At 43.0% G+C, this 26,520-nt stretch overlaps 1 protein-coding gene across 1 annotated transcript in view; it reads left to right on the top strand.

Annotated features, from left to right (window-relative positions):
• The window catches only part of LOC311036154 (leucine-rich repeat and fibronectin type-III domain-containing protein 5-like), a gene marked incomplete at both ends in the record, with an annotated part of 82,122 nt that overhangs the window by 9,095 nt on the left and 46,507 nt on the right, over window positions 1–26,520 (top strand). The window contains 4 exons of the mRNA XM_084044681.1: window positions 5,932–6,087; window positions 8,776–9,035; window positions 12,704–12,947; window positions 14,202–14,428. Of these exons, the coding sequence (XP_083900807.1) occupies window positions 5,932–6,087; window positions 8,776–9,035; window positions 12,704–12,947; window positions 14,202–14,428 (887 nt within the window). The remainder of the gene's footprint in view (window positions 1–5,931; window positions 6,088–8,775; window positions 9,036–12,703; window positions 12,948–14,201; window positions 14,429–26,520) is intronic.

Genomic DNA, 26,520 nt, shown 5'->3' with positions numbered 1-26,520 from the left:
CCATTTGTACACTCTCAGAGTTAAATTAACATTGATTTTGCAATATAAATTGGGGTACCAGAGATATAAATGCCATTAAATGGGGGTCTGTAGACTAATGCATGTCAAACTGGGGGTCCTCTAAATTAAAATGGTTGAGAATCACTGCTAGAGCCGTAAAAATCATCTTTTATGGGGGGTCCCTGGCATATCTTTTCAAATGGGGGTCCGCGGGCTATTAAGTGTCAATTTGGGGGTCCTTGACATGAAAAAGTTTGAGAACCACTTCTCTAAACTAATGGCAGGTACACACTGTAGGACTTTTAAAGTGGTCGGGGAGTCATCAGATTGTTATGTATTTCACATTACACAAGTCTCTTTCTTGAAATCGGCTGTCATATATCGTTGTGGTTTTCACACTATACATGATTGATCGCCGACAAGGGATCACACACTGCAAGATTTCACCAAGATGCGATCCAGACCCGAGACATTTTGTTTTTTATTCCAATCTATATTCCATTCCATTATATTGTATTATGGCATCACCAACGTCTGTCTGTTCACGAGAACTTGCACAGCAGTCCTGTGCTCTCATTGGCTGTAGCACGGACCTTCTCGGGGTGCGGTTGCAACCCCGTTTGGCAACAGAGCCAAATATCAAACCTGCTAGATATCTAAAACACTCAGGAGGGCATCGCCGAGCACTATTATCACAAAAAAGGTCCCTGACAGCATAATCAGAGCAAATGTCTTGCAGTGTCTACGGGCCATTAGTAAATTGGACCTGAGCTACAACAACCTGGAGGACTCCATCCCCTGGGAGGGATGACCATCCATGTCAGTTAACCACTTGGGTCCAATTTACTAAGTATAGAGAGGGTCTGAGTTACAACAAGCTGGACTCCATACCCCGGGAGGCCATTCAGGTCAGAATGACGCTCGAGTTAACAACCACTTAAACCCTCTACTCTAGACTTAGTAACATAGACCTGAGTTACAACAACCCGGAGGACTCCATCCCCCATGGGAGGACCATCCAGGTCAGTTAACCACTTAGACCCTTAGTATAAACGGACCCGAGTTGCACAGTACTTCCATTGGCGGATACACTGACTTGCAGTCAACCCCACAATAACTGTTTTCAACTGCTAGAGGATCTACAGTGCACATGCATATAGCCGCTACGCAGAACGCAAACATAACCTGCATCTCAACTAGATTTTAAAGATACCAATTCTCAGAATAGGACATTTGGGGCTCTGTGACATAATGACAAAGCCCTTTGTCATTTGAGTTCAAGAAATGCAAAGTTAAAAACAGCGACAATTCATGCAAAGGCTCTGACCATTGGGGCCCCCTGATCTTCACCAGATCTCTTCGCCAAAGGCTAAGCAGTTCCAGCTGGGGAACCCAGACTTCCCTTTCCCTGTCCGTGGTATTGAACTCTGACTGGGTGATACCGAGGTGTTCCAATGCCAGCATGGAGATATCGCCTCTGTCGGATGGAAACCTCATATGTCAAACTGTTACTTTTCAGGATTGTAATTAAAAAAGCATCAAAAGTGGTAGATCTACAACTACAAGCTTGAAAGCGACGCATTTTGAGCTTGTCGATCTGCAACTTTTGTGTAGTATGATAAAGTAGGGCATTAAGTTATGTAAAAAAAGTTAAACTATGGAGATAAGAGGTTTCTGTCCGACAGCAACGATATAATCCCCCCTACCTGGTCTTCAGTCTGCCCCCCATACACTCCTCCTCCTCCTCCTCCTCCTCCTCCCAGTTGGAGAAGCGCCTGGAGAACCTCCCTGGGGAGACGCCCAGGAGGCATCCCTTACTAAGTCTCCTAACCACCTCAGCGGGCTCCTTCCTTCCCTTTTCTACACAAAGGAGCAGCAGCTCTTCTCCAAGTCTCTCTCACAGATTACTGGCTTTCTCACCTCCTCTCTTCTCAGGCAGACGCTGGCCTCCCTCCTGAGAAAAAGCCATTTCCAGCCTGCTTCTATCTGTGGTCTCGTTCCTTTGGTCGTGAACCACATTTTATGACCACAGGTGTAAAGCCGGAGAGAGTAGATGAGAGCCAGTAGTGGAAAAAAGTATTTAAGTATAAAAGTCGGGCATTCAAAATGTACTTGAGGAAAAGTACAAATGTATTGGCATCAAAATATACTTAAAGTACCAAAAGTAAAAGTACTCATTGTGCCGAATGTCCGATTTCACGTTCAAGTTCAAAACGTATACAAATCTTTAGAAAATAGCAGATCTACAAGCTCACAATGTGTCGCATCGTGACACATTGTGAGCTTGTAGATTGGCTATTTTCAAATGGCCTACATTGTATAGGGTTGAAGTGGTTAATGTATGTTTTGTTTTAATGATCAACATCTACAAAGTAACTAAAGTTTTCAAATAATTGTAGTGGAGTAAAAGTACGACATTTGCCTCTGAGATGTAGTGGAGTAGAAGTAAAATGGGAAATGCTCCAGTAAAGCAAAGAATCCTCAAAAGGGTACTTAAGTACAGTACTTGAGTGAATGTACTTAGTTACTTTACACCACTGGGAGAGAGTAGGTGAGAGCTTTGCTTTCTGGCTCAGCTCTCTTTTTGTCACAATGTTGATTGTCCAATTTTCTGACCAAATTCTATTCAGGTTCTTCCAGTTTCAGAGTGCTGACAACCTAGGTACACCATGCAACACAATCAGCAATCACTAATTGGTTCTCTAAAAGTGGGGTCCGGGGAGGTCCTTGGGGCGGTACTAGGGGGTTCCCAGCAAAATGTGTTATACTAGCAGATCTACAAGCTCATAACGCGCTATGAGCTTGTATACTGTATCTTCAATTTTTAAAAAAAAATCTTGATATTGTGTGTAAATCTTTTATCATGTGTTTTTGATTGTTTTAAATGTTTAACTCAAATCTTTGCCTCTGGCGGTCCCTGGCACAAAATATGTTAGAGATGGGTGTCCACAGCCAAATACATGTCATTTTGGGGGTCCTTGACATGAAAAGGTTTGAAAACCACTGCACTGAATGACCAGAAATCTGGAATCATGCTCGTTCTGCAACACTACATTTCACCATGTTACATTTGGTCCACGCTTTGCTGTTGGATAAACAACAAAGTGAATCCCCTGCAAATACGCTAACAAAATACCATGTTTTGGTTTGATGATAGTTTTACTCCTGAATGCATTATAGCGGTGGTCCCCAACTTATTTTCCCCCCTGGAGGCCACTTCTTACAACTGACACAAACTGCACTGCATCTGCTATTCTCACTACTTCTGTGCGGCAGTCTTGTATGATGCCGTAGGGCAGAGGTCTTCAACAGGGGGTCCGGGACCCCTAGGGGGTCCTCAGAGTTACTACAGGGGGTCCGCCAAATCTGTGTGTGATTTTTACATTAACCACTTCACCCAAACATCCCTATTCTGAGGAGAACTTTAGCCAAAAATAGCAGATCTACAAGCACACAACGCCTCGCGCTGCGAGGCGTTGTGCGCTGGTAGATCTGCTATTTTTGGCAAAGTGGTTTGGTATAGGGGGAAAAAGAGCAGACTAAGTACAGAGTGAAAGGTCAGGTTTACTAAGTATTGTTTAAGTACATGGTTACATGTCTGGAAATACACATCAACATGAATCCAACATGATAGAGCTGTGAAACAAGTCTATGAAGCTGCCTATGAAATCTATGAAAAAATAAATATTTTATACAATATATAATGGGGTTCCCTGCTTTATCTCGCTCTCAGCCAAGGGGTCCTTGGCCTGAAAACGTTGAAGACCCCTGCCGTAGGGCATTAATTTACGAAACAAAGTCGCAATATGGGAGATACAAGGTTTCTGCCCAACACCAACGATAGGAATTCTGGACCAAATGACAGAAGCTTATCAGACCAACGACAATAATGTTCTTATAGATTGAGGCCCAAGGGATGAGAAATCTTATCAAATGGGAGCCTGTGTAATGCATATAAAATTGTGTGTCCTCGAAATGAAAGGGGAAAAAATAAGATTGGGAATTAAGTAATTTCTAACTACAATAATATCTGGCCACGGCATCGAGCGAGTACTCAATAGATAATAAACTGTGGTCAATGGCTTCTGGACGAGGCACAAAGGAGACATATCAAGACAAGGCAGCCTCAGTTGTCAGAGCAGATTAGCTCCTATTGGTGCTGTGTTTTATCTGCGTCAAAATGTGAGTGAACACATTTTCCTCGTCTTTAAAGTGGAAAAGCTATGAGTAATATCCTGACCTCATCCCAGGGTCAGCTGCCGACTTCACTTACTTAATCTCACTGTCATTGTTCCAGTTTAGAGGAGCTCCATGGAGCTGTCGCGGGGGCGATTGTTTGAAAACAGGCTTTTTTTCCCCGACCCCACACTGTGGCAGCTCAGTTGAAGACAGTCTAAACTAATTTGAACGTGTGACGGCTGTGCTGTGCTGTGTTGAGTTCAGTGAACCTACTGCTGTGTAGTGTGGTGGTGATTTGGGTTGTCAGTAAAAGAAACAATAAAGCGTATTCTCATAAATACATAAACAAGCATTTGAAAATAGCAGATCTACGCGTCACATTTTCAGCTTGTATAGATAATCTATTGTGTCCTTAGTTGCCACCACTGCCCACTCAAACTACTGCAGTAGCAGCAGCTCAGATGAAGTGTGAAGTACAGTAATTTGAGTGATGACTGTGTTGGCAGCAGTGTTTAGCCAGTAATTCTGACCGTTTTCCCCTTGACGCCTCCTGTGTGGTGCGTGTGACCCGAGATAAAGCCACTAGTGTACGCTAGAGGGAGTAGAGACTATATCAAAAGCTGCCCCCGAAGGTAGGCCTTCACATGCATTTTATCAACCATGCCTAGTAGGCTATATGTACCCTACGATTGGTAATGCTTATGAAAATACATGGACATGTATGCATTTGTAATTCATTTAATGCATTTTCTGAAATACATTTCCGTGTCTTTATTTCATATATTTTCAACTGGCGAAGTCTTCCATACAAAAGAAGCTGTGTGTGTGTGTGTGTGTGTGTGTGTGTGTGTGTGTGTGTGGGTGTGGGTGTGTGTGTGTGCTCAGTTTATTCCCAAGAGTTTCAGTCCAGGCCAGACTTCTCTGCAGGGTCAGGTCTGCCTTTAGGCAAGGAAAGGAAGTGAGGGGCAAAGGCCAGAGCTTCAATAACCTGCATTCTATAATGTATACTCCTTCCAGGTGAGGTTTGATCAAAGATTAAAGTGCTGATCTCACCTATAAGCCACCAGAGGAAAACATCGGCATTGAACGTTTCCACAAGATATGTTGACATTTCTGACCAAAAAATAAGTTGTATATCAACCCTGTATCATATATCAACTTTTCAGAAATATTTCCCCCCGTAAATCAATGTCCTACTTCGTTAAACTACAGTGTCACACAAAAGTAGAAAAAATAACTGTGTGACGCGTTGTGATCTTGTAGATCTGCTATTTATTTAGTTAAGTGAAAGTATGTGGTTTCCGCCTGACAGACGATTTACGGATACAGACCATGTCAACTCAATCATTTCTATATCAAGTATATGTACGATGTTGAAGTAATTATAACACATTCCCAGTGGTGTAAAGTAACTAAGTACATTTACTCAAGTTCTGTACTTTCTGTACTTTCTGTACACTTTTGTACACTTTAAGTACACTTTTGAGGAATTCTTACTACTGGAGTATTTCCCATTTTCAATACTTTTCCTTCTTCCTTTTATTGTATGTTTCAGTGGTGCTTAAAACCTTTTTCATGTCAAGGACCCCCAAACTTAGTATATGTATTTGGCCGCGGACCCCCATCTGAAAATATTTTGTTTGCGATTGGGTTGACGCCACGTCTCCCTTCCCTCTCTGAACAAGAACATTGGATTTCAAACAAAATAAATGAAGTTTATATTCATGCATATTCGTTGTCTCCTGCTCACAGAGAATGACCAGCCTCCACACGCTGAGTCTGGACCACAACATGCTGGACTACATCCCAGAAGGAACCTTCTCTCTCCTGCAGAAGCTCAACCGTCTGGACGTCACGTCCAACAAACTGCAGAAGCTGCCGCCCGACCCTCTGTTCCAACGAGCACAGGTACACCGTCTGTCTCCAGCTGTCTTTAGCCCATTAAGACCGGGAAAGAATCTGTGTCTTTTTTAGATGTCCTTGGGCTATTTTTTTGAAAACTCGTGAAAATGTGTGCAAATCTTTAGTTTGAATATATATATATATATACTGTTCTAAAGCGAAAGTTTTAAATCAAATGTTTGCTTCTAGGGATTTAACAAATGTCTTCCTAAAGTTTTTTATTTATTTTTTTTCTACTTAATGTTGCTATATTATCAATGGTTTTCAAACGGCACTCGGTGCCGCGCTATGAGCTTGTATATCTGCTATTTTTGAATAGCCAAAGAAATCTTAAAATGACACACATGCGTTCACTTCCCGGCCTTAAAGGGTTAAAGGAGTGTCATTGACCACTTATTTTATTCACTTATTTCTTAATTGTGTTATGGTTGCATGTTACCTTCAACAATGTCCACCATAAAGGTCTGTTGGATGTTGGCCACACATCGGTGACATTTAGCCAACCGACATATTTAGTCAGCCAGTTAAATAACCCATCAATCAAATCAATTTGATGTTATTATAGGTACTATAGTTTTGAATTATTGTTATTTGTTTCTTTGATTGATTTTATTTTAGTTTTAGATAATTGTACTTGCTTAAGTAGTGTAAATTGTAGGTTAAAATGTCATTTAATTTTAACTGTATGCATGCTTTCAGATATGATGGTACACAAACATTTTAGCTTCTTTATACCTATATAGCAGTGGTTCTCAACCAGTGGTCCGGGGACCACCAGTGGTCCTTGAAGGGATTCCAGGAGGTCGCAAGTTCATATTTTTTAAGTGTGTTCTGTTTAAAGCAATTCCATATGTTTATTAATTGGGTGTGGTCACTTTAAGAACAGAATGTACCAGTAGTCATGTGACCAGTAGCATGTCATGTGATCACCCGTAACCAGGAAGTAGACTCAGTTTGGCACATGGTTGCATCTAGAGAAGCACAGAGAGGCTTTGTACTTTGTCTGTGAGAATCCAGCTGCATCTACCTACATCATACGCCTTTTGATAGCATCGTGGTGTCACTGTACTGTCCTCAAGTGGCTAGAGATCTTGACAGTCAGATAAACTCTTCCTTGTACGTTATCAAATCTGTGGACATGGAACAACTGTCTTCAGAGTACTGAGTCTTAATGTCAAGGAGGAGTTTATCTGACAGTCAAGAGATCTAGCAACTTATATTGAGGACAGTACAATGACAATGTTTATTAAGGTAATAAAATCAAGCGTAAAGTTCGTCCAAAAAAAAACTTCCGCTTCAATAGAGCCTAATTGCTTCTGGAACCAGCAGGGGTGAAACAGCGAGACTACAGGCCATTAAGTACTGTAATTAAGTACAATTTTACTTTACTGGAGTATTAACAATTGTCCATACTTTTACTTCTACTCCACTACATCTCAGAGGCAAATATTGTACTTTTACTCCACTACAATTATTTGAAAACTTTAGATACTAGTTACTTTGCAGGTATACATTATGATGACATTGTAAAACATACATTAACCACTTTAGCCCTATTTTATAAATAGGCTATTTGAAAACAGCAGATCTACAAGCTCACAACATGCCGCGATGCGACGCGTTGTGAGCTTGTAGATCTGCTATTTTCAAACATTTTAGTACTTTTACTTTTGCTACTTTAAGTACTGTCCATTTTGATACCAATACTTTTGTACTTTTACTCAAGTAAATTTTGAATTCCGGACTTTTATTACTTGTAACAGAGTACTACTTCTACATTGCAGTATTGATACTTTTACTTAAGTAAAACATTTGAGTACTTTTCCCACCAACTGCCTGTCACACTTCCTACTGTATAGCCTCAATTTACAAGTCGGATGCTAGCCCCTCGGTTTAACCATAGAGTTAAACGTTTCAACCATAATAACCAGATTTAACCATAGAGTTAAACGTTTCAACCATAATAACCAGGTTTAACCATAGAGTTAAACGTTTTTAACCATAATAACCAGGTTTAACCATAGAGTTAAACGTTTTTAACCATAATAACCAGGTTTAACCATAGAGTTAAACGTTTTTAACCATAATAACCAGGTTTAACCATAGAGTTAAACGTTTTTAACCATAATAACCAGGTTTAACCGTAGAGTTAAACGTTTTTAACCATAATAACCAGGTTTAACCGTAGAGTTAAACGTTTTTAACCATAATAACCAGGTTTAACCATAGTTAAACGTTTCAACCATAATAACCCGTTAAGACCTGAAGCCGATTCTACAAATGTCTTCTAATTCCTAACAGTATTCTGAAGAAAAAAAAAAACGTATGTTTCTATATCAGTGGTTCTCAAACTTTTTTTATGTCAAGGACCCCCAAAATGATATGTATTTGACCACGGACCCCTATCTAATATATTTTGTTCCAGGGACCCCCCAGAAGCAAAGATTTGAGTAAAGAATGTTTGCTTGAAAACAATATATATTCAAAGATTTGCACACATTTTCACGATTTTTCAAAAAATAGCAGATCTACAAGCTCATAGCGCGGCACTCGGTGCCGCGCTATGAGCTTGTATATCTGCTATTTTTGAATAGCCAACGTGTAAAATAATGCTTTTTTTAGCTCAAATCAAAACGTGACACAGATGCGTTCCCGGTCTTAATGGTCTTAATGGTGGTGTGTTCCTCCCTGTAGGTCCTGGCTACGTCAGGAGTGATGACGCCCACGTCCTTCGCGCTGTCGTTCGGCGGTAACCCTCTGCACTGTAACTGTGAGCTGCTGTGGCTGCGGCGGCTGAGCCGCGAGGACGACCTGGAGACGTGCGCCTCCCCTCAGCCGCTGTCCGGGCGATACTTCTGGTCCATCCCCGAGGAGGAGTTCCTGTGCGAGCCCCCCCTCATCACCAGATACTCCCACGAGATGAGGGTCCTGGAGGGACAGAGAGTCGCCCTGAAGTGAGTGTTCTCTTTGTTCCAGAGGTTGTCAAACTTTTTTTTAATTTCAAGGACCCCCTTTATTCTTTATTAGGATCCCACTTAGCTTCTACAAAGTGGTCGCTAGTCCATTGGTTCTCAAAGTGGGGTCCGGGGACCCCCATGGGTACTTGAGGGGGTTCCAGGTGGTCCCCAGCTAAATTATGGATAGTTAGGAACCAAATGGACCCTTATGGGTCTGTAACTCTGAGAGTGTAGAAATGGACCCTTATGGGTGTGTAACTCTGAGAGTGTACAAATGGAACCAAATGGACCCGTTAGGGTCCATTTGGTTCCATTTGTACACTTGATTTTGACAGCAAAGTTTGATTTAGTTTTAGTCATAGTCTTTTGAATAACATTTTATTTAGTTTTAATTACATTTTAGTCTAAACTGAAATGTCTTAGTCTAGTTTTAGTCAACTAAATCTACAGTTGATTTTGTCGTCAAAAAATGTATTTTTGCGGTGCCTTGATGGCGTCTCGTATAATGCCTGATTTTACACTTAGTTGCATGCTGAAAATAGCCGATCTACAAGCTCACAACGTATCGCAGCGAGTTGTGAGTTGTGTATTTTCAGAGCGCAACACCCGAGCGCAACCAAACATAAAATGACTTGTCTTTTAGTTCTACTGGATCTCTTCTCCACTAGATCCCTTACTTACATTTTAGTTTGACAAAAGTGTCAGTATATTTAGTCTTAGTTTCAGTCATCATAGCTTAGTTTTTTATTTAGTTTGTATTTAGTTTTCGTCAGTGAATATGGAACCAAAAGGACCGTAGCGGGTCCTTTTGGTTCCATTTGTACACTCTCAGAGTTACAGACGCGTAAGGGTCCATTTGGTTCCTAACTATCAATCATTTATTTTCTTGATGGACCCCCTCTCCTTTCCTCTCCTCTCCTCTCCCCTTGGTTTGTTCTGTATGTTCTATGTATTAGTGTAGTGTTGTATTCTGGCCCAGAGGACCAGAGCACTGTGAGGAAATGAGTCACATTGACAAAGCAAAGCCTTCCTGCCATGTTTTATAATTGACCCTCATGAACAATCTTATTCTTAGAATCTAGAAATATGAACGGGAGAGGCTGACCTCAACACAAATGTCTACAAATGTCTCCTTTAAATCCTAACATGCTTTTGAAAAAACTTACGTTGTAATATCAGTGGTTCTCAAATGTTTTCATGTCAAGGACCCCCCAAAATGCTATGTATTTGAACACGGACCCCCATCTCAAAATGTGTTGTTCCAGGGACCCCCCCAGAAGATTTTTTTGTTCAGAGATTTGCACACATTTAAAAACAAAAAAATAGTAGATCTACAAGCTCATAGCGCGGCACTCGGTGCCGCGCTATGAGCTTGTAGATCTGCTCTTTTTTGAATAGCCAAATAAATCTTAAAATGACACAGATGTGTTTCTATTAAACATTAAAAAAATTAAACACACACACTAAACGACAGCTAAACGGCAGTCTTCACAGTACAAACATGCCTGATCCAGCATTTACAGAGAAACACAGTACTGTACGTTAATTACACTGTCAAAGCTTTAATCAGCGTTAGACTGATCAATATTATGACTGAAGAAATGTCTGTTCTTTTGTTCCTAAATGCTGGATTAAATGGTTTTGTGACTGCAGGCCTGGAGACAATTACTGTATCTGTCATCTTTTCAGTGTTAATGGGCACAAGCAGTGCTTTGAGATTTGATTCTTCTTACAGCTAGTCTGTCACACAGACAGAATGTCGTCTCTGTCGAGTGGAAACCTCATAATTTGTCCAAAGCTTTTCAGCATTCAAATAAAGAAATATCTAAAGTAGCAGATCTACAAGCTCGAAACGTGACGCTTCGTGCCACGTTTCGAGCTTGTAGATCTGCTACTTGTGTGGGACGCTGTAGCAGTGGTGGAAGAAGTACTCAGATATTTTGCTTAAAGAAGTAGTTCACCCAAAAAATGATTATTTTCTATCATTTACACACTCTATGAGTCATTATAAGTAATTATTTGGGTGAACTACTCCTTTAAGTAACGAGTAGCAATACCACAATATAACAATACTCTGACAAGTAAAAGGCCTGTGTTTAAAATGTTACTTGAAAAGTACACAAGTATTGGTATCAATATTATGCTTAAAGTACCAGAAGTAAAAGTGCTAAAACAACTTTGAAAATAGCAGATCTACAAGCTCACAACGTGTCGCATCGCGACGCGTTGTGAGCTTGTAGATCTGCTATTTTCCAATAGCCTGTGTATAAAATATGGCTTAAGTGGTTAATGTGTGTTTTATAATATAGTCATTTATATCTACAAAGTAACTAAAGTTTTCAAATAAATTGTAGTGGAGTAAAAGTATAATATCTTCCTCTGAGGTGTAGTGGAGTAGAAGTAAAAGTACATCACATTGGAAGTACTCCAGTAAGGTAAAAAAAAAAAAAAAAACTCAAAATTGTACTTAAAACAGTACTTGAGAACATGTACTTAGTTACTTTACACAACTGCACTGTAGTATGATCGAGTAGGGCGTTGATTTATTAGAATGAGGAGATAAGAGGTTTCTGCTCGAAAGTGTCGGGTCGGCCCTCAACCACTCAGCCGGGCCCCCCAGACAGACATTAGATAAGACATCTATCTAACGATAGCGTACGGCCGCTGTGACACTGTAAGGTTGAATTGTGTCAGAGTCAGAGTCAGTCAGAGTGAAAGTGATGCGGTGGATGTTCTTCTGACAGCATGACTGACACACAGCTCAGCTCTGTCTCCACACTGAACCACTTACTTAACACTAAGGGCCCTGTATCTTCCGGTGCCTTACCCGTTGGCACTACCCGCTACCTGTGAATTACACGTAAGGGAGCTGACACAGTCCCTAAACGGTATCTTACGGCCGCTATACCCGCTTATTCATTATGCCGACTCTGTTATTTGCGCATGGAGGTGTGCCCGTGGGCGTGTTGTTGCGCTTTCCCTAAAATTGCCCACACACGTTATGGAAAGAGCATTGAGGATTATAAAACCACCCGATTAGGAAGCGTCCACTGGCCTAGCGGTCCAGGCGCATACCACATGTCTGGTAATCCAGTCTTACAGCGTGTCGCGGGTTCGACTCCCGTTCCCCGCGGCCTTTGCTGTGTGTCACCGCTCCATCTTTCACCTCTTCCATTTCCTGTCAGTCTACTTTCCTCTCAAAATAAAGGCAGAAAAGCCCCAAAAATATCTTTAAAACATATATTAAATATAGAAAAACCACCCGATTAGCCAAATGTGTTTGGTAGAGCGTGCCTGCAATGTCGAGAGACCGGCCGGCCGGGCGCACAACGGCATTCAGCAACATTCAGAGTTCTCCCTCTCTCCTAATTCTCAACGAATTTGATTCAAATTGTTCTATAATCATAGATACGTGAGAGTGTCAAGTCCTTGTGTTAATTGTGTGTGTGTGTGTGTGTGTGTGTGTGTGTGTGTGTGTGTGTGTGTGTGTGTGTGTGTGTGTGTGTGTGTGTGTGTGTGCGTGTGCATGTGCATGTGCATGTTATTTGCTTCATTGGGGCGTGTTTTTTGTTGACCCGGTTGCTTTTTCTCTCGCCAAGTCTATAGCCTCACTGGTTACAGCCAATCAATTCTCTCCTGTCCCCCATCCCCTCCTTCCACAACAGGTGCAAGGCGAGAGGCGACCCCGAGCCGGCCATCCACTGGATCTCCCCGGAGGGCAAGCTGGTGTCCAACTCGTCCCGGACGCTGGTGTACGGCAACGGGACGCTGGACATCCTCATCAGCACGGTGAAGGACACGGGCTCCTTCACCTGCATCTCCTCCAACCCTGCAGGGGAAGCCCACCAGACCGTGGACCTCCTCATCATCAAGCTGCCTCACATCTCCAACAACACCAACAGCATCCAGGTCACACACATTCCTATTGCTATGGGATCCTTCTAAATGTACTCTGAAAAACAAACCTCCTTTAGTTAGTCTTTATTAGTTTTAGTGTTATTATTTTTTTTTTTAACCAATTAACCCATTAAGACCTGGAACTGTGTCATTTTTAGATTTGAGCTAAGACAGCATTATTTTACACTTTGGGCTATTCAAAAATAGCAGATCTACAAGCTCATAGCGCGGCACTCGGTGCCGCGCTATGAGCTTGTAGATCTGCTATTTTTGAAAAATCGTGAAAATGTGTGCAAATCTTTGAAATATATATATTTTTAAAGCGAACATTTTTAACTCAAATCTTTGCTTCTGGGGGGTCCCTGGAACAACATATTTTGAGATGGGGGTCCGTGGCCAAATACATATCATCATCACAGATTTGCAAATATTTTCATGATTTAAAAAAAAATAATGCTTGTAGATCTGCTATTTTTGAATAGCCAAGGTATAAGTTAATGGTTAAAGTGGTCTTAATAGACCACCGAAGTCTGACGTAATTTACACATCCTAGGTTTGTCTACCTGGTTCGCGGTTTTCCACCCCCATTCTGAATCCCCATAGACGTGTTTAATAAGAACTGTGTTCCAAAAATAAAGAAGTGATCCCGGCGGTTTGACTCTTATGGATATGAAGCATCAACTGACGGTGAGAAAACGATAATGTTACTTCTGCCAAATTAGTTACATTTTCGCCAGAAACAGACTGTATCAAATATAAGTGACTGACTATCATAAACGATACAGAACCTCCTCCCTGACAATTATGCCGAGACAGTTTGTTTATTTTTGGACCACAATTCTTATATGAGACGATTCTAAAGATGACCCAATGTTATTCTCCATAGAGACATTACTTTACGAACCAGGGGATGAACGAGTGACGTCAGGACTTCTGTGGTCTATGGTTTAATGTTGCTGTTGGGTGGAAACCTCATATATCAAACTTTTACTTTTCAGGATTCAAATTAAAAAATAGCAAACATAGCAGATCTACAAGCTCAAAACTAGGCGCAAAGCGATGCGTTTCGAGCTTGTAGATCTGTAGATTTCACGCTTGATGCTTTGATGCTTTGTTGTGACATTTGGTGTGACATTAATTTCCGAAAAAATACCAAAAGTTAGAATACAGATAAAAGGTTTCTGCCCGACAACAGCGATGTACTAATAATCGCTATGATTACTACTAATAATAATAATAATAATAATACTAATTTCCGTCCCACAGGAGCCAGACCCGGGCTCGTCGGACATCTCCACCTCCACGCGCGGGGGCGGGGCTAACGGCAGCAACGTGACGGGCGACGTGAAGGGCGGGGCCGAGAAGCGCGTGGTCATCGCCGAGGCCACCTCCTCCACGGCGCTCATCAAGTTCAACTTCCAGAGGAACATCCCGGGGATACGCATGTTCCAGATCCAGTACAACGGCAGCCAGGACGACTCTCTGGTCTACAGGTAGGAACAGAAAACCACTTAACTGGGAAGGAACCCATCGTAAACAAAAAAGAAGGAAGAAAAAACAACGCCCCTCTGCTGTTTTTTTTCCTTTGAATTTGACTCTGGGGGGAACCTCCTAATGGAATGTTGATAACAGTACGTTGGCCCGTTTGGTCCTTTCTCTTCCTGTGGTGCGCCTATGTTTTCATTCCCACTAACAACATTTCTCCCAAGGAACATGGATGGCTTTGGTTATAAGCCCATCTGTTTCTATAATGGAAGAACAAGTTATAATGTTACTAACTTTACGTGGTGTTGTCGGCTCCGAGGACGCTATTGTTGAATGAGTTTGGGTTTGTTTCCAGTGGGAACACATTAGAAAACAGTGTTTCTCAAATGTAGCATCAGTTTGAGAACCAGTTTAACTCTATTTCATGCAATCAGCTATTCAAAAATACCTGATGTACAAGCTGTGTCACAATGCGACGAGTTGTGAGCTCATAGATATGTGTTTTTTTAGATGGGGTTCTGTGGCCAAATAGTACATATCGGTTTGGGCTGGGGCTCCTTGACATGAAAATGTTTGAGACCACTGATTTAAAACTGTCAGACAAGAACAGTCGAACTTAAAAGCACAATGTCACACATCGGTAGAGGTTTGGGTCGTGTCGTTTACCTCGCCGTGATGTAAAAACGACAAATATTGGCTCGATTTCTTGCTCCGTTGCTCGGCTGATTAAACACCGATGTTCCAAAACATTGACTCATACATCTGCTTCCAATCTGCTTTGTTTGTGTTCGTTCATGTGCTAAAACAAATGAGTGACTTTGAGACCTGAAGTTGTCCCTGTGCAATGTAAGTCAATGAGGACCGAGAGGAGAGAGAGTGGTTTTTAGGAATATCAATATCAATTTCTAATCGTCTGAGCAGCGTAGCGAGACATCTGGCCAATATCTGGAGTTCAGCATCACGGGGCGAGGTAAACTACTCAGCCGAGAAAACCTCTTCCAAAGTATCCTTATACACTTTAATCCATTAAGGCCTGCAGGAAAGCATCTCTGTCATTTTAAGATTTCTTTGGCTATTCAGAAAATAGCAGATATGAGTTACAAATATTTGCTTATAAATATTTACACATTGTTACGATGTTTAAAAAAGATAGCAGATCTACAAGCTCATAGCGCGGGCACCGAGTGCTGCGCTATGAGCTTGTAGATGTGCTATTTTTTTTTAAACTCATGTAAACTCATGTAACTCATATCTTTGCTTCTGGAGATTCTACAAATGTCTTCTAAATCCTAACAGTTTCCAATCACTACGCGGCGCGGGTGGATCGAGTCAGGATTTCAGAGGCAATTATGCGGGCTGCGGGTGAGCGGGTCAGCCACTCTCACACGAAAAAATAAATAAATCACATGCTCTTGTTTTGTCTTTATTCCTAATAAGAATAATAACAACAAAACAGTTTGAATACACTTGGGGTGTATACTTGAAGATTATTTTCCTTCATGATTTTACCGATTCTTTTTTTTTTTTATCGCGGGGCGGGTTGAGCCATAGATTTATAAATGGGTTCGCGGGGCGGGTTGAGGCGGGTTGGGTTCCGTGGCGGGGCGGGGCGGGTCTTGAAAAAACCCGACCCGCACATCACTACAGGGCAGGATGCCTTGTTGTTGATATACATTAAGTGTGTCAACATCAGTCTCTCCACTTCAAACAGACTGTGAAAGGCCTGGTTAGCGTTGACATCGTCATGCCAACAGCCATGTAAACAAGGTCCGGTTAGATTTTCAACCAAGAAAAAAAAAAACGCCTTTCTACAGTCCTCTACAGCAGTGCTTCTCAAACTATTACGTGTCAAGGACCCCCAAATGCACACTTATTAGCCTGCGTACCCCCATTTGAAAATATATGCCAAGGACCCCCATTAAGAGAAGATTTGTACGGCTCTAGCGGTAATTCTCAGCCATTTTATTCCCCAGTTTGACATGCATTAGGCTACGGATCCCCATTTAATGGCATCTCTATCTCTGGGACCCCAATTTATATTGTAAAATCAGTGTTAATTTAACTCTGAGAGTGTACAAATGGAACCAAATTTTGGTTCCTAACTATCTATCATTTAGCTGGGGACCCCCTGGAACTCCCTCAAGGACCCTTGAGGGTCCCCGGACCCCACTTTGAGAACCAAGGCTCTACAGAACCCTAAATGCGAGGCTATGGCGATTCAGGGAGCTGGAGCCAGGCTGGCACATTTATAGATAGATTTACGAGAGTTATTTTAAAACCGTCAGACAAGAAAATGTCCTTGCTTCTCAAGTTGAACTCAGTCAGCAGTTCATCCATTCATCACAACACAATACACAGGAAGCCTTGTTGACGTCTTCTATGAGCCGTGTAGGCTGTGTTAACATCTTGTCTGTTGGCGTTTGGAATATAATATTACAGTCAACAGTGTTGACATTGGCATGCTTCATCCTTGTGGGCATACGTAGTAAACAGAGACTGGTGGTATAGTGGTTAAAAATGCTGTAGTGTTGCGCACATCCTTCCCAGTGCTGATGCCAGGTTCAAGTACATTTACTGTAGAGAATAAGGGGGACCGCACACAGCCATTTGCTCCATCAGTGCACTTATTTATTAATTAAAACATGCACATGGATCCACGACACAACGTTTCGGCCATCATTTGGCCATCATCAGGTAGTGGTGCCAGGCCTTTTAGCTGTACCCTGCTGGGTGCTTGACTGGGGAAGGAAACACTTGTCAAATAGGGGCCTCAATCTCTCCCTTTCTCCCTTCTCTCTCTCTCTCTCTCTCTCTCTCTCTCTCTCTCTCTCTCTCTCTCTCTCTCTCTCTCTCTCTCTCTCTCTCTCTCTCTCTCTCTCTCTCTCTCTCTCTCTGTCAGTCCAGTGTAATTTCACCATCTGCAAATTGAGTGTTGATCGATCATGGAGTTTTTGGGGTTGTGGCTCTTGCAAATTGCCTAAATGTGTTCATCTACCCCACGATCAGGGCATGTTTGTGTCCCACTGCTGTAGAGTAACATGCTGAATGTTGTTCCACATCTGGCTAGAAATGAATGAAAATGAAAGAGTGCCCTTTTAGAAATGTCATCCCCCGCCTTTTTAACATTCTCTGCACGTCCCTGCTTGACTGTGCAACTTGGACAGCCTTTCCAAGACACAGGTTTAGCGTGGTTTTGAACAGTCTGTATTTATCAGAGATGTCTGGGAACAGTGGGAGAGACACAGTGAATGACACATCGCAGTGGTGGAAAAAAAGTACTCAAATGTTTTACTTAAGTAAAATTATCAATACTGCAATATAGCAATACTATGTTACAAGTTAAAAGTCAAGGAATTCACAAAAAGTAAAAAAAAGTATTGGCATAAAAATGTACTTAAAGTAACAAAAGTAGTATGCAGAATGTCCCATTTCACATGTTATATAGAATGTACAAAAATCCTTTGAAAATAGCAGATCTACAAGCTCAATCTACGAGCTTGTAGATCAGCTATTTTTTTTTTTTTAATTATAATTTTTATCCCACGATTTTTGTAACCCTTATTTTTTTCACCCGGTGCCAATTTTTTCTAAGTGATCCTGGGCACTACACTCCCCTCACCAGCCAGGGCCAAGCTCATGCCTCCTTCAATGCATGAGAGCCAACTGACTTGTCACCTGACAGGGGGGAGTTTCCCCGGTAGGACGTAACGCGTGGAAGGAACACGTTATTCCAACCAGTTCCCTTCCCCTCCATCAGGCGCCCCGGCTGTCATGAGGGAGGAGTTTAGTGACCAGGATTACTACATGTTTTTGTGAGGGTATCAACTACCCTGAGAGACACGGGGAGAACATGCAAACTCCGCACAGAGTAGGCCCTTTCGCCAACCCCACCACCAGATCAGCTATTTTCAAAAGGTTTAAGGGCTGAAGTTGTGCGTATGTTTTTTAAGCTAAATCTACAAACTAACTCGTAACTAAAGTGGTCAAATAATAGCAATGGAGTAAAATTCCAATATTTGCCTCTGAGATGTAGTGGAGTTGAAGTAAAAGTATTGGAAATTGGAAATGCTCAAGTAAAGTACATGCAGATACCTCAAAATTGTACTTAAGTACAGTACTTGAGTACATGTACTTAGATACTTTCAAGCATCAAAGCCAAAGTCAAAGCCGCGGCGCAGCTCGTTGAGTCCGTTGAGCCCGTATCATGGTCGCCCTTGGCACTCCGTCAGCGCTCCGCTCCGCCGGCCTACCTTGACGTTTTGACGTTATCTTCAGGATTACACAGATCACATATCTTCCTCCACGGAGCCTGATTGTTATTTGAACTCAATATTTACGGATAGGGGGCGGGGCGGCGGGGGGAGAATTAGCAAACACGCAGATGCGTGCGAGGGGGGGATCTGTCGGTATTATCTGGCTTTCACATCATTACTAATCTGTGTGCATAATGCCTGATCGCCGTCATACCGCGCACGTTTCCCCTTATACCTATACACACACACATATATGGATTATCGTTCTGCTGTTAAAATAAATATTAAATTGTTCAAACATGGATTACAGATGGGGGGGGGGGGGGGGGGGGGGTGAGTGGCCTTATCCCTCCTTTCATATCATTTCCTAATCTCTTGCACATGATTTATCGGGACTTTAAATCCCATTCAGAACACTGAGGCATGTTCTGAATGGGGAATAAACACTAAGTTTCTGCCTTCGAAAAAAGAAAGGAGGATGTAGTCATTGGTGGATAGAGTAATGTTTTTTTTTATTTACTTATGTAAAAATATCAATACTGCAATGTAGATACAGTCCATTACTAGTAGAAGTCCAGTAATCAAGATTTACTTGAGTAAAAAAAGTACAAGAGTAATGGCATCACAATATACTTAAAGTACCAACATTAAAAGTAGTCATTATGCAGAATGTCCCATACAGTATCAAGGTATCATATGTATAAAAGGATTTAAAATATTTTGAAAATAGCAGATCTACAGGCTCACAACGCGTCACAACGCGTCGCATCGTTGTGAGCTTCTAGATCTGCTATTTTCAAATAGGCCAAATAATAACTTTAGCTATTTTCAAATAGCCAAAGTTCAAATAGGACTGAAGATGTTAATGTATGTGTTGCAGGTCCCAGGTGGCCAGGACAAACATTCAGATAATAAAATCCTGTTTAACAGTAGAAAGACACACACAGAATGGTTTAGTTGTTTGCAGACTGGTTGCTCTCATTGGAATTTATTCACATAAATCACAGATATCACATTCACTTCGTTTCCCATTTCTTTTGTTCCTTTGTATTAACATTTCAATGTCTTTTGCTTTATCTTCAACTCAGTTTTCACCAAAATACATCAAATAAACAATAACTGTATCACTGGAGTTAATTACCCTTAAAATACTGCATGTTTTTCCATATTCTTTTCCATATATCTTCATCATTACTTCAAAACATACAATACAGTACTCAGGAATATTCACCTTTAACTTTGCACTTTTAGCAATTTTCATTGAAGCAATTATTATTTTCTTCTTGTTAGTAATGCAGCTTTCAGTTAAGTACTTGAATTATCATTGACCATCCTGAGAGTTCAACTAATGTAACCATGTCCAAACACCATAATTTCTTACATAACACACATCATATTCCAAAATACATTCTTAATACATACAAAACAAAAACGGGAGTTCTTAATGGGAGTGTGAATTAGGATCAGAAGGTCCTCTGTAAACATTGCGCACTCACGTCGCCATTTTGCATTGCTTGCTCCAGCCAAACTATTGCGTTCTGCACTGGATTCATTCACAAACTAACCACATCGTGTAAACACTTTAAAGTTAGGCTCCACCATCAGAACGTGTACTTAAATGTTATAATGATCACATTGATGTCATTTAGTGAGTTAATGCACCACAACTAACCTGTTTAACAGTAGAAAGACACACACAGAATGGTTTAGTTGTTTGCAGACTGGTTGCTCTCATTGGAATGACGTGAGCTTCCCGTCTGCAGGTAATAGTATCCCATGAGGGAGAAAACACTCTGATACTGCCCCCTACTGACCAAGCTCAATACTCTTACTGATAAATTTACACTGACAGCTCCAAAAACGATTTCAAGGCACAAAATAAAATAAATAAATCAACACAAAAATGTGACACATTATGGGTGGGTCACACGCTCCCCGACAAAGAAAATGACTCCCGGCATTCAAAACACAAAATACTCTTTTCAATACACTTTTTTTCAAATCAAAACTTGTATGTACATGGCTGTGTATATGTTAGTATGCAAAGGAAGGGACAGTGTATGGCATCATGACAGTGTATGGCAGTGGTGGGTATAGTGTGGGATAGGGCGGGTAATGTGGTGTTGTTCCCCATGCTGGCAATGTTTGTGGTCCACAAAGTCCAATACTGTTAACTGACCCCATTGGCTGGTAGGATGGCTGACCAAGAGACTCATATGTCAGCGTCCTGGGTGGTCTCCTGTCTCGCACTGGTCTTCTGACTGAATCACACTGAGGGGATGTAGGACTGTCATGGTTAGTGTCATACCTGGCTTGGTCATGTTCATGTTCTGCATTCTGTTCATCATAATCTGTCTGTTCATATCCATGTTCATTGAATTGTTCTTGCTCCATCAGTTCATGTTCCTCTGCTGTGAAGCTGGGATGCTGTCTCTGCTCTCCTGCTTGTGTGGTCAGCCATGCTTGTTCATGTAAGGATGGAGAGGTCACAGGGTTTCTTTGAGGCACATGGGTGGTTGTTACATTTGGCCTGTGTGACTCTGCTGGCCTTGATACTCTGAGCCAGTACTGTGCTCTAGGGACATCTTCATCAGAGTCAGATGAAGCACTGCTTTGGAAAGGCTCTCTCTCTGTATGCCTTTCAACCTGACTCCTGTTCCTTTGTCTCTCTTTAGTTGGTGCTTGGCTCTTTGACTGTTCCACCACACTCACAGGCAAGTCATTCACAAGGTGGAGAAGATTCCTGTGCAGAGTACGGACTTTGCTGCTACCTGTCTCTGGAGACACTTTGTAAACAGGGCTGTCATTTATTTGTTCCTTAACAATGTTTACTGTTTGTTCCCAGTAGGACCTGAGCTTTCCTGGGCCTCCTCTCTCACTCATGTTGCGAACTAAAACTCTGTCACCAGGCTGTAAAACAACTCCCTTCACATGACGGTCATAGCGCTTCTTGCCTCGTGCACTGGACTGCTGACTGTTCTCAGATGCAATGCGGTAGGCCTCTTTCATTCTCATAGCCCATTTGTCCGCGTATCCTTGGGGTGTTTCACCCTCCTCTTCAGAGGACAGACCAAAGAGCAGATCTACGGGGAGGCGGGGGTGGCGCCCAAACATGAGGTAGTGGGGTGAGAAACCTGTGGCCTCATGTCTAGTGCAGTTATATGCGTGCACCACCTGTGGTAAATGATCCTTCCAGTTACTCTTTTTCTCCTCTTGCAGTGTTCTCAACATCTGAAGTAACGTCCGATTGAATCTCTCGGCAGGGTTTCCCTGTGGGTGGTACGGAGTTGTCCTGGAGTGACCCACCCCAGAGAGCTGCTGCAGGGTCTTAAACAGGGAATTCTCAAATTCGCGACCTTGGTCGTGGTGCAATTTGGATAAAAATCCAAACCGAGGAATAAAGTCATTGAATATTTTCTCTGCAGCTGTTCTGCCTGACTTATTTCGTGTTGGATACGCTTGGGCAAATCTGGTGAAGTGGTCTATGACTACTAAGATATATTCGTATCCACCCTTGCTCTGCTCCAAGTGCATGTAATCGATAGACACAAGCTCAAGAGGTGCACTGGTCGTGATGCTGCCCATCGGTGCTCTATCATGGACCACAGGTTTCTTTTGCTTGATACAGGGGCACTGTTTTGTGACATAGGCCTCAATGTCCTTTTTCATGAAGGGCCAATAGAAACGATCTCTTGCCAGCCCAATGACTCTCTCTGATCCTAGATGAGCCATGTCATCATGGAGATGCTTCAATACGAGGGGCCGATATTCAGAAGGTAGAACGAGCTGCTGTCGCCCTCCGGCGCTCCTGTACAGCAGGTCACACTCCATATACAGTTTACCCCACTCATGCATGAGTCTTTTCACAGGGCCACCTGCTTTCTTCCTGTCCTCATTTGTCAGTGCGGTCTTTGACTGTTTCAGCTTGATTATCTCACTGATGGCTGCATCCTGCCTCTGAGCTCTGATCAGTTCACTTTGGCTGATGGTCGGTACTGGGGACTTAACTTGTGACTCTGAACTTTGGGCCAGGTTAAGAAAAGCAACATAGGCGATGTCACGCCTTTTTGCAGCCTCACTTCCCTCCCAAGTAGCACGTATTGCATCTCTGTTGAGCTCTTCAGTACACTCCTCAACGTAACTGTTTATGTCCAGTGGGAGACGGGATAGTGTGTCAGCATCCACATTGACTTTTCCTGGCCTGTACTTTAGGTTGAATCTGAAGTCAGCAAGCTCTCCGACCCATCTGTAGCCTGTGGCGTTCAGCTTTGCAGTACTCATCACGTATGTCAGTGGATTATTGTCTGTATACACTGTAAAGGATGGGGCATAAAACAGATAATCCCTGAATTTTTCACATACCGCCCACTTTAAGGCTAAAAACTCCAGCTTTCCAGAGTGAAGGTTATAGTTCTTTTCAGCGGGGGTCAATGTCCTGGAGCCATATGCGATGACTTTCAGCTTTCCACTCTGACGCTGGTACAAGACTGCACCGAGTCCCTGCTGACAGGCGTCTGTGTGAAGGGTAAAGGGCAGTTCAAAGTCAGGGTATGCAAGTACAGGTGGGTGTGACAGGGTGTCAATGAGCTGCTCGAGGATAGTCTGGTGACAATCAGTCCACTGTATGGGGGTCTTTGAGGGCATCTGTGCTCCTTTTCCTTTCTTTATCTTCCCCTGTTGTGCGTCAGGATTTCCTTTCACTTGTAGCAGCCCATACATTGGCTTAGCAATACGGGAGAAATCTTGAATATACATCCTGTAATAACTCAAAAAACCTAACAGTTTACGGACATCCCCCACGGTAGTGGGTCTCTTCTCCCTCAGTGACATTACAGCCTCTATGTCTTTTGGGTCTATTCTCACCCCATTAGCTGACACCAACCTCCCCACATACCTGACCTCTGGCTTGAACAGTTCACATTTTGTGGGTCGCAGCTTGACACCATGACGTTGCAGGGCTTTCAGGACTCGACGCACTGCATCGACATGTTCAGCGAAGGACTTGGAGTAACAGAGGATGTCGTCAAGGTAAGGAATACAGCAGTCGTCACGCAAGGTGACAAGCATCTCTTCCATGCTGCGCTGGAAAGCAGCAGGGGCATTGCTGAGACCAAACGGTATTCTCACCCACTCATGTAGACCCCAAGGCGATATGAAGGCTGTCATGTGGCGGGATCCTTCGGCTATGTAGCCCTGATGATAGGCTTTGCCTTGGTCAAGTATGGTGAACCAGCTGTGGCCGCCCAGGGTGTCCAAAAGATCCTGGATGCGAGGCAGTGGGTGGCGGTCTGGTACTGTTTTCTGGTTCAACTGCCTGTAATCAATACACAGTCTTAGAGATCCATCACGTTTTCTGACACAGACAACAGGTGCTGCAAAGGGGGATTTTGACTTGACAATCCAGCCTTTTGCAAGCAGCTCTTGGATGTACTGTTTGACCTCTTGATAGAGTGGTTTGGGAATGGAGGCATATGTCTTTTGGACTGGAATGTCATCTTTCAGACTGATGGTCATATGGAGGCTTGGGATGTCACCAATGTCACCATCATCGCGAGCAAAAGCTCCTGATTCCTCCATCAACATTTGTTTCACCTCCTCTTGTTGCTCATCTGTCAGATGACTGACATCCACTGGTGGGTGCCACAGGTCTGCAGTGGGTGGGACCTGATTAGAACTGGGGAGAGGTGAAGAGTCAACAGCGTTTACATGGATACTCTTAGGGTCTCTGTGGGGACTGTCTGTCTCTATGACTTTGTCAATGGGCTCAATGCGGCCTAGGCCTGTAAAGCTTGGCAAGGTCACATCATGTTGGGAGTGGTTTGACACTGGCACTTTAATGAAACACCTGTCTGTCTGGTGAATCTCCATGAGGCCTGCTCCAATGCTCAATGTCTCCAGCTGTACACTGTCAAGGTTGGGTTCAAACAACACAAATAGCTCTGAGGGGTTAATATTGGCTGGAACCCTGCACTTAATGTGAACTACCTGACCTGAACAAATAGTGACCTCTTTGAAACCCACTTTTACAGCAGCATGTTCCTCTTCTGGGGAGTTCTGAGTCCGAATAAAACTCACTATAGCCCCAGCACTAGCATCATCAATCTCCATGGCACCAGCAAGGAGGTTAGACAGAATGGACATGAGTTTAGGCCGGCCTTCATTGCTCTTAATGAGTTCTTGGATTACATTAAAACCAACTAAGGGTCTGTCTAATTTCAGGGAACTCACTAGGAAGGGTACACGGATGGATAAGTCTGGATCATCATTGCCTTGCAGGTTTACCACCACTTCAACCCATCCGTCGTAGGGCACTTCATCACCTGTGACTGAAGACACATCCAGCTCATTATCCATTAGCTCGGAGAGAGGTCGAATATCTTGGCCGGGCAGGTACTTGCTTTTCCATGTGCGGTCAATTAGGCTCACATTGGCTCCTGTGTCCAGCAGGACTGTGACAGCGTAGCCATTCATACTACATTTTAGCAGGGATTTGCGGCCAATGAGTGGGGCTACTAACTTACATGGCTGTGATGTATTGTGAGATTGTATTATGTTGGCATCACTGACCTTAGCTGGCTTTGGTTTTGGGCCTATTTGGGGTTGGGACATGGGCTCAGGAGCAGTCAAGGGTTGTCCCTCTGTCTTGACCGCACACCGTTTCCCGACGGTTTCTGTTTCTTCAGGCACCCAACTGCACGATGGCCTTCTTCTCCGCATACAAAGCAGTGGTTGCAATTTGGAATGGACTGTGCGACACATTGTGTGCAGCCATAGGGTCTCTGAGTCTTTCTCTCTGATCTGGGCTGGTCAGAGTTACAGTAAGGGGTTGGTGCACAGCGCTGCTCGGGTGCATGAGCCTGTGTAACTAGCTGTTTCAGGGCCTCCATTGCCTGGGTCAATGCTTCAACCTGTGAACTCAGTTTCAGTATCGTGTCATCTTTACTGACTGTGCTAACTTTAACCTCACTCTTAACTTTCTCCTCAGGTTCAGCCTGGGTGCTATGGGCCTGGGTTACTTTACGGGCAGAGCTGCGGCCAAATCTGCGCTTTCTCTCACTTTCCTCTGTCGTGGTCTTTATCACCTGTCGCAGCAAAGCTTCATCAGATACTGTTGGGTCAGCAAGGAGAGGCTTGATCTCACGCCTGACATCTTCATACTTCTCTCCTATTCCCTGACATACTGTGTTCAAGAATATGCACTGTATTGTGGAGGCATCATACTTAACAACTGAGCTTGTCTGTTTAGTAGTGAACATAATTTTTTGTTTGAGGCCAATCATTCTATACAAGAATTGCTGTGGTGTCTCATTTTCATGTTGCTTGGCACACATCAAGTCCTGAAAGAGCTCTGTGCATCCTTTTTCACCTAGGTGTGACTGGAGGAAGCTTTTGAGTTCTGTGACAGTCAGGTCGTCTTTGTTTGTCAACATATCTCTGAAGTTGCCAGGTTTGATTGCACGGAGCACCCCTCTAATGACCTCACCCTCAGTGTGTTTCTCTCTGAGACCTTCATCTATTTGTTTGCATAAGCTGTTGTAGCTGAGTTCAGATGTAGTGTCACTTATTTGGCCCCCATGTATCCTGAACTCTTTTCGCTGGAGATAAGCAAGATCTTGTAGGGAGACCAATCTCTCTGGGGTTTGGCGTGGTGTGGGGTCGATATCACTGTGGTGACGCGGCCCGTTGCCACCTTGTGCTGAGGTTCTTTGAGTCATTAGGGGGTCATTTGCATCATGGTTGTTCAGGTGTGGGTCAGTTGTGGTTGCCAGGCCAGATGATGTGGGGGGAGTCGCTGTAAACTCCTGTAGTTTCCTGCCTATGTCTTCATACATGGCTTGTAGGTGCTC

Source organism: Gymnoscopelus microlampas (genome assembly GCF_963454915.1).
Source record: "Gymnoscopelus microlampas genome assembly, chromosome: 20".
NCBI lineage: Eukaryota > Metazoa > Chordata > Actinopteri > Myctophiformes > Myctophidae > Gymnoscopelus > Gymnoscopelus microlampas.
Note: the sequence above shows the minus strand (reverse complement) of the source record. Positions and strands in the feature narration are given on the sequence as shown.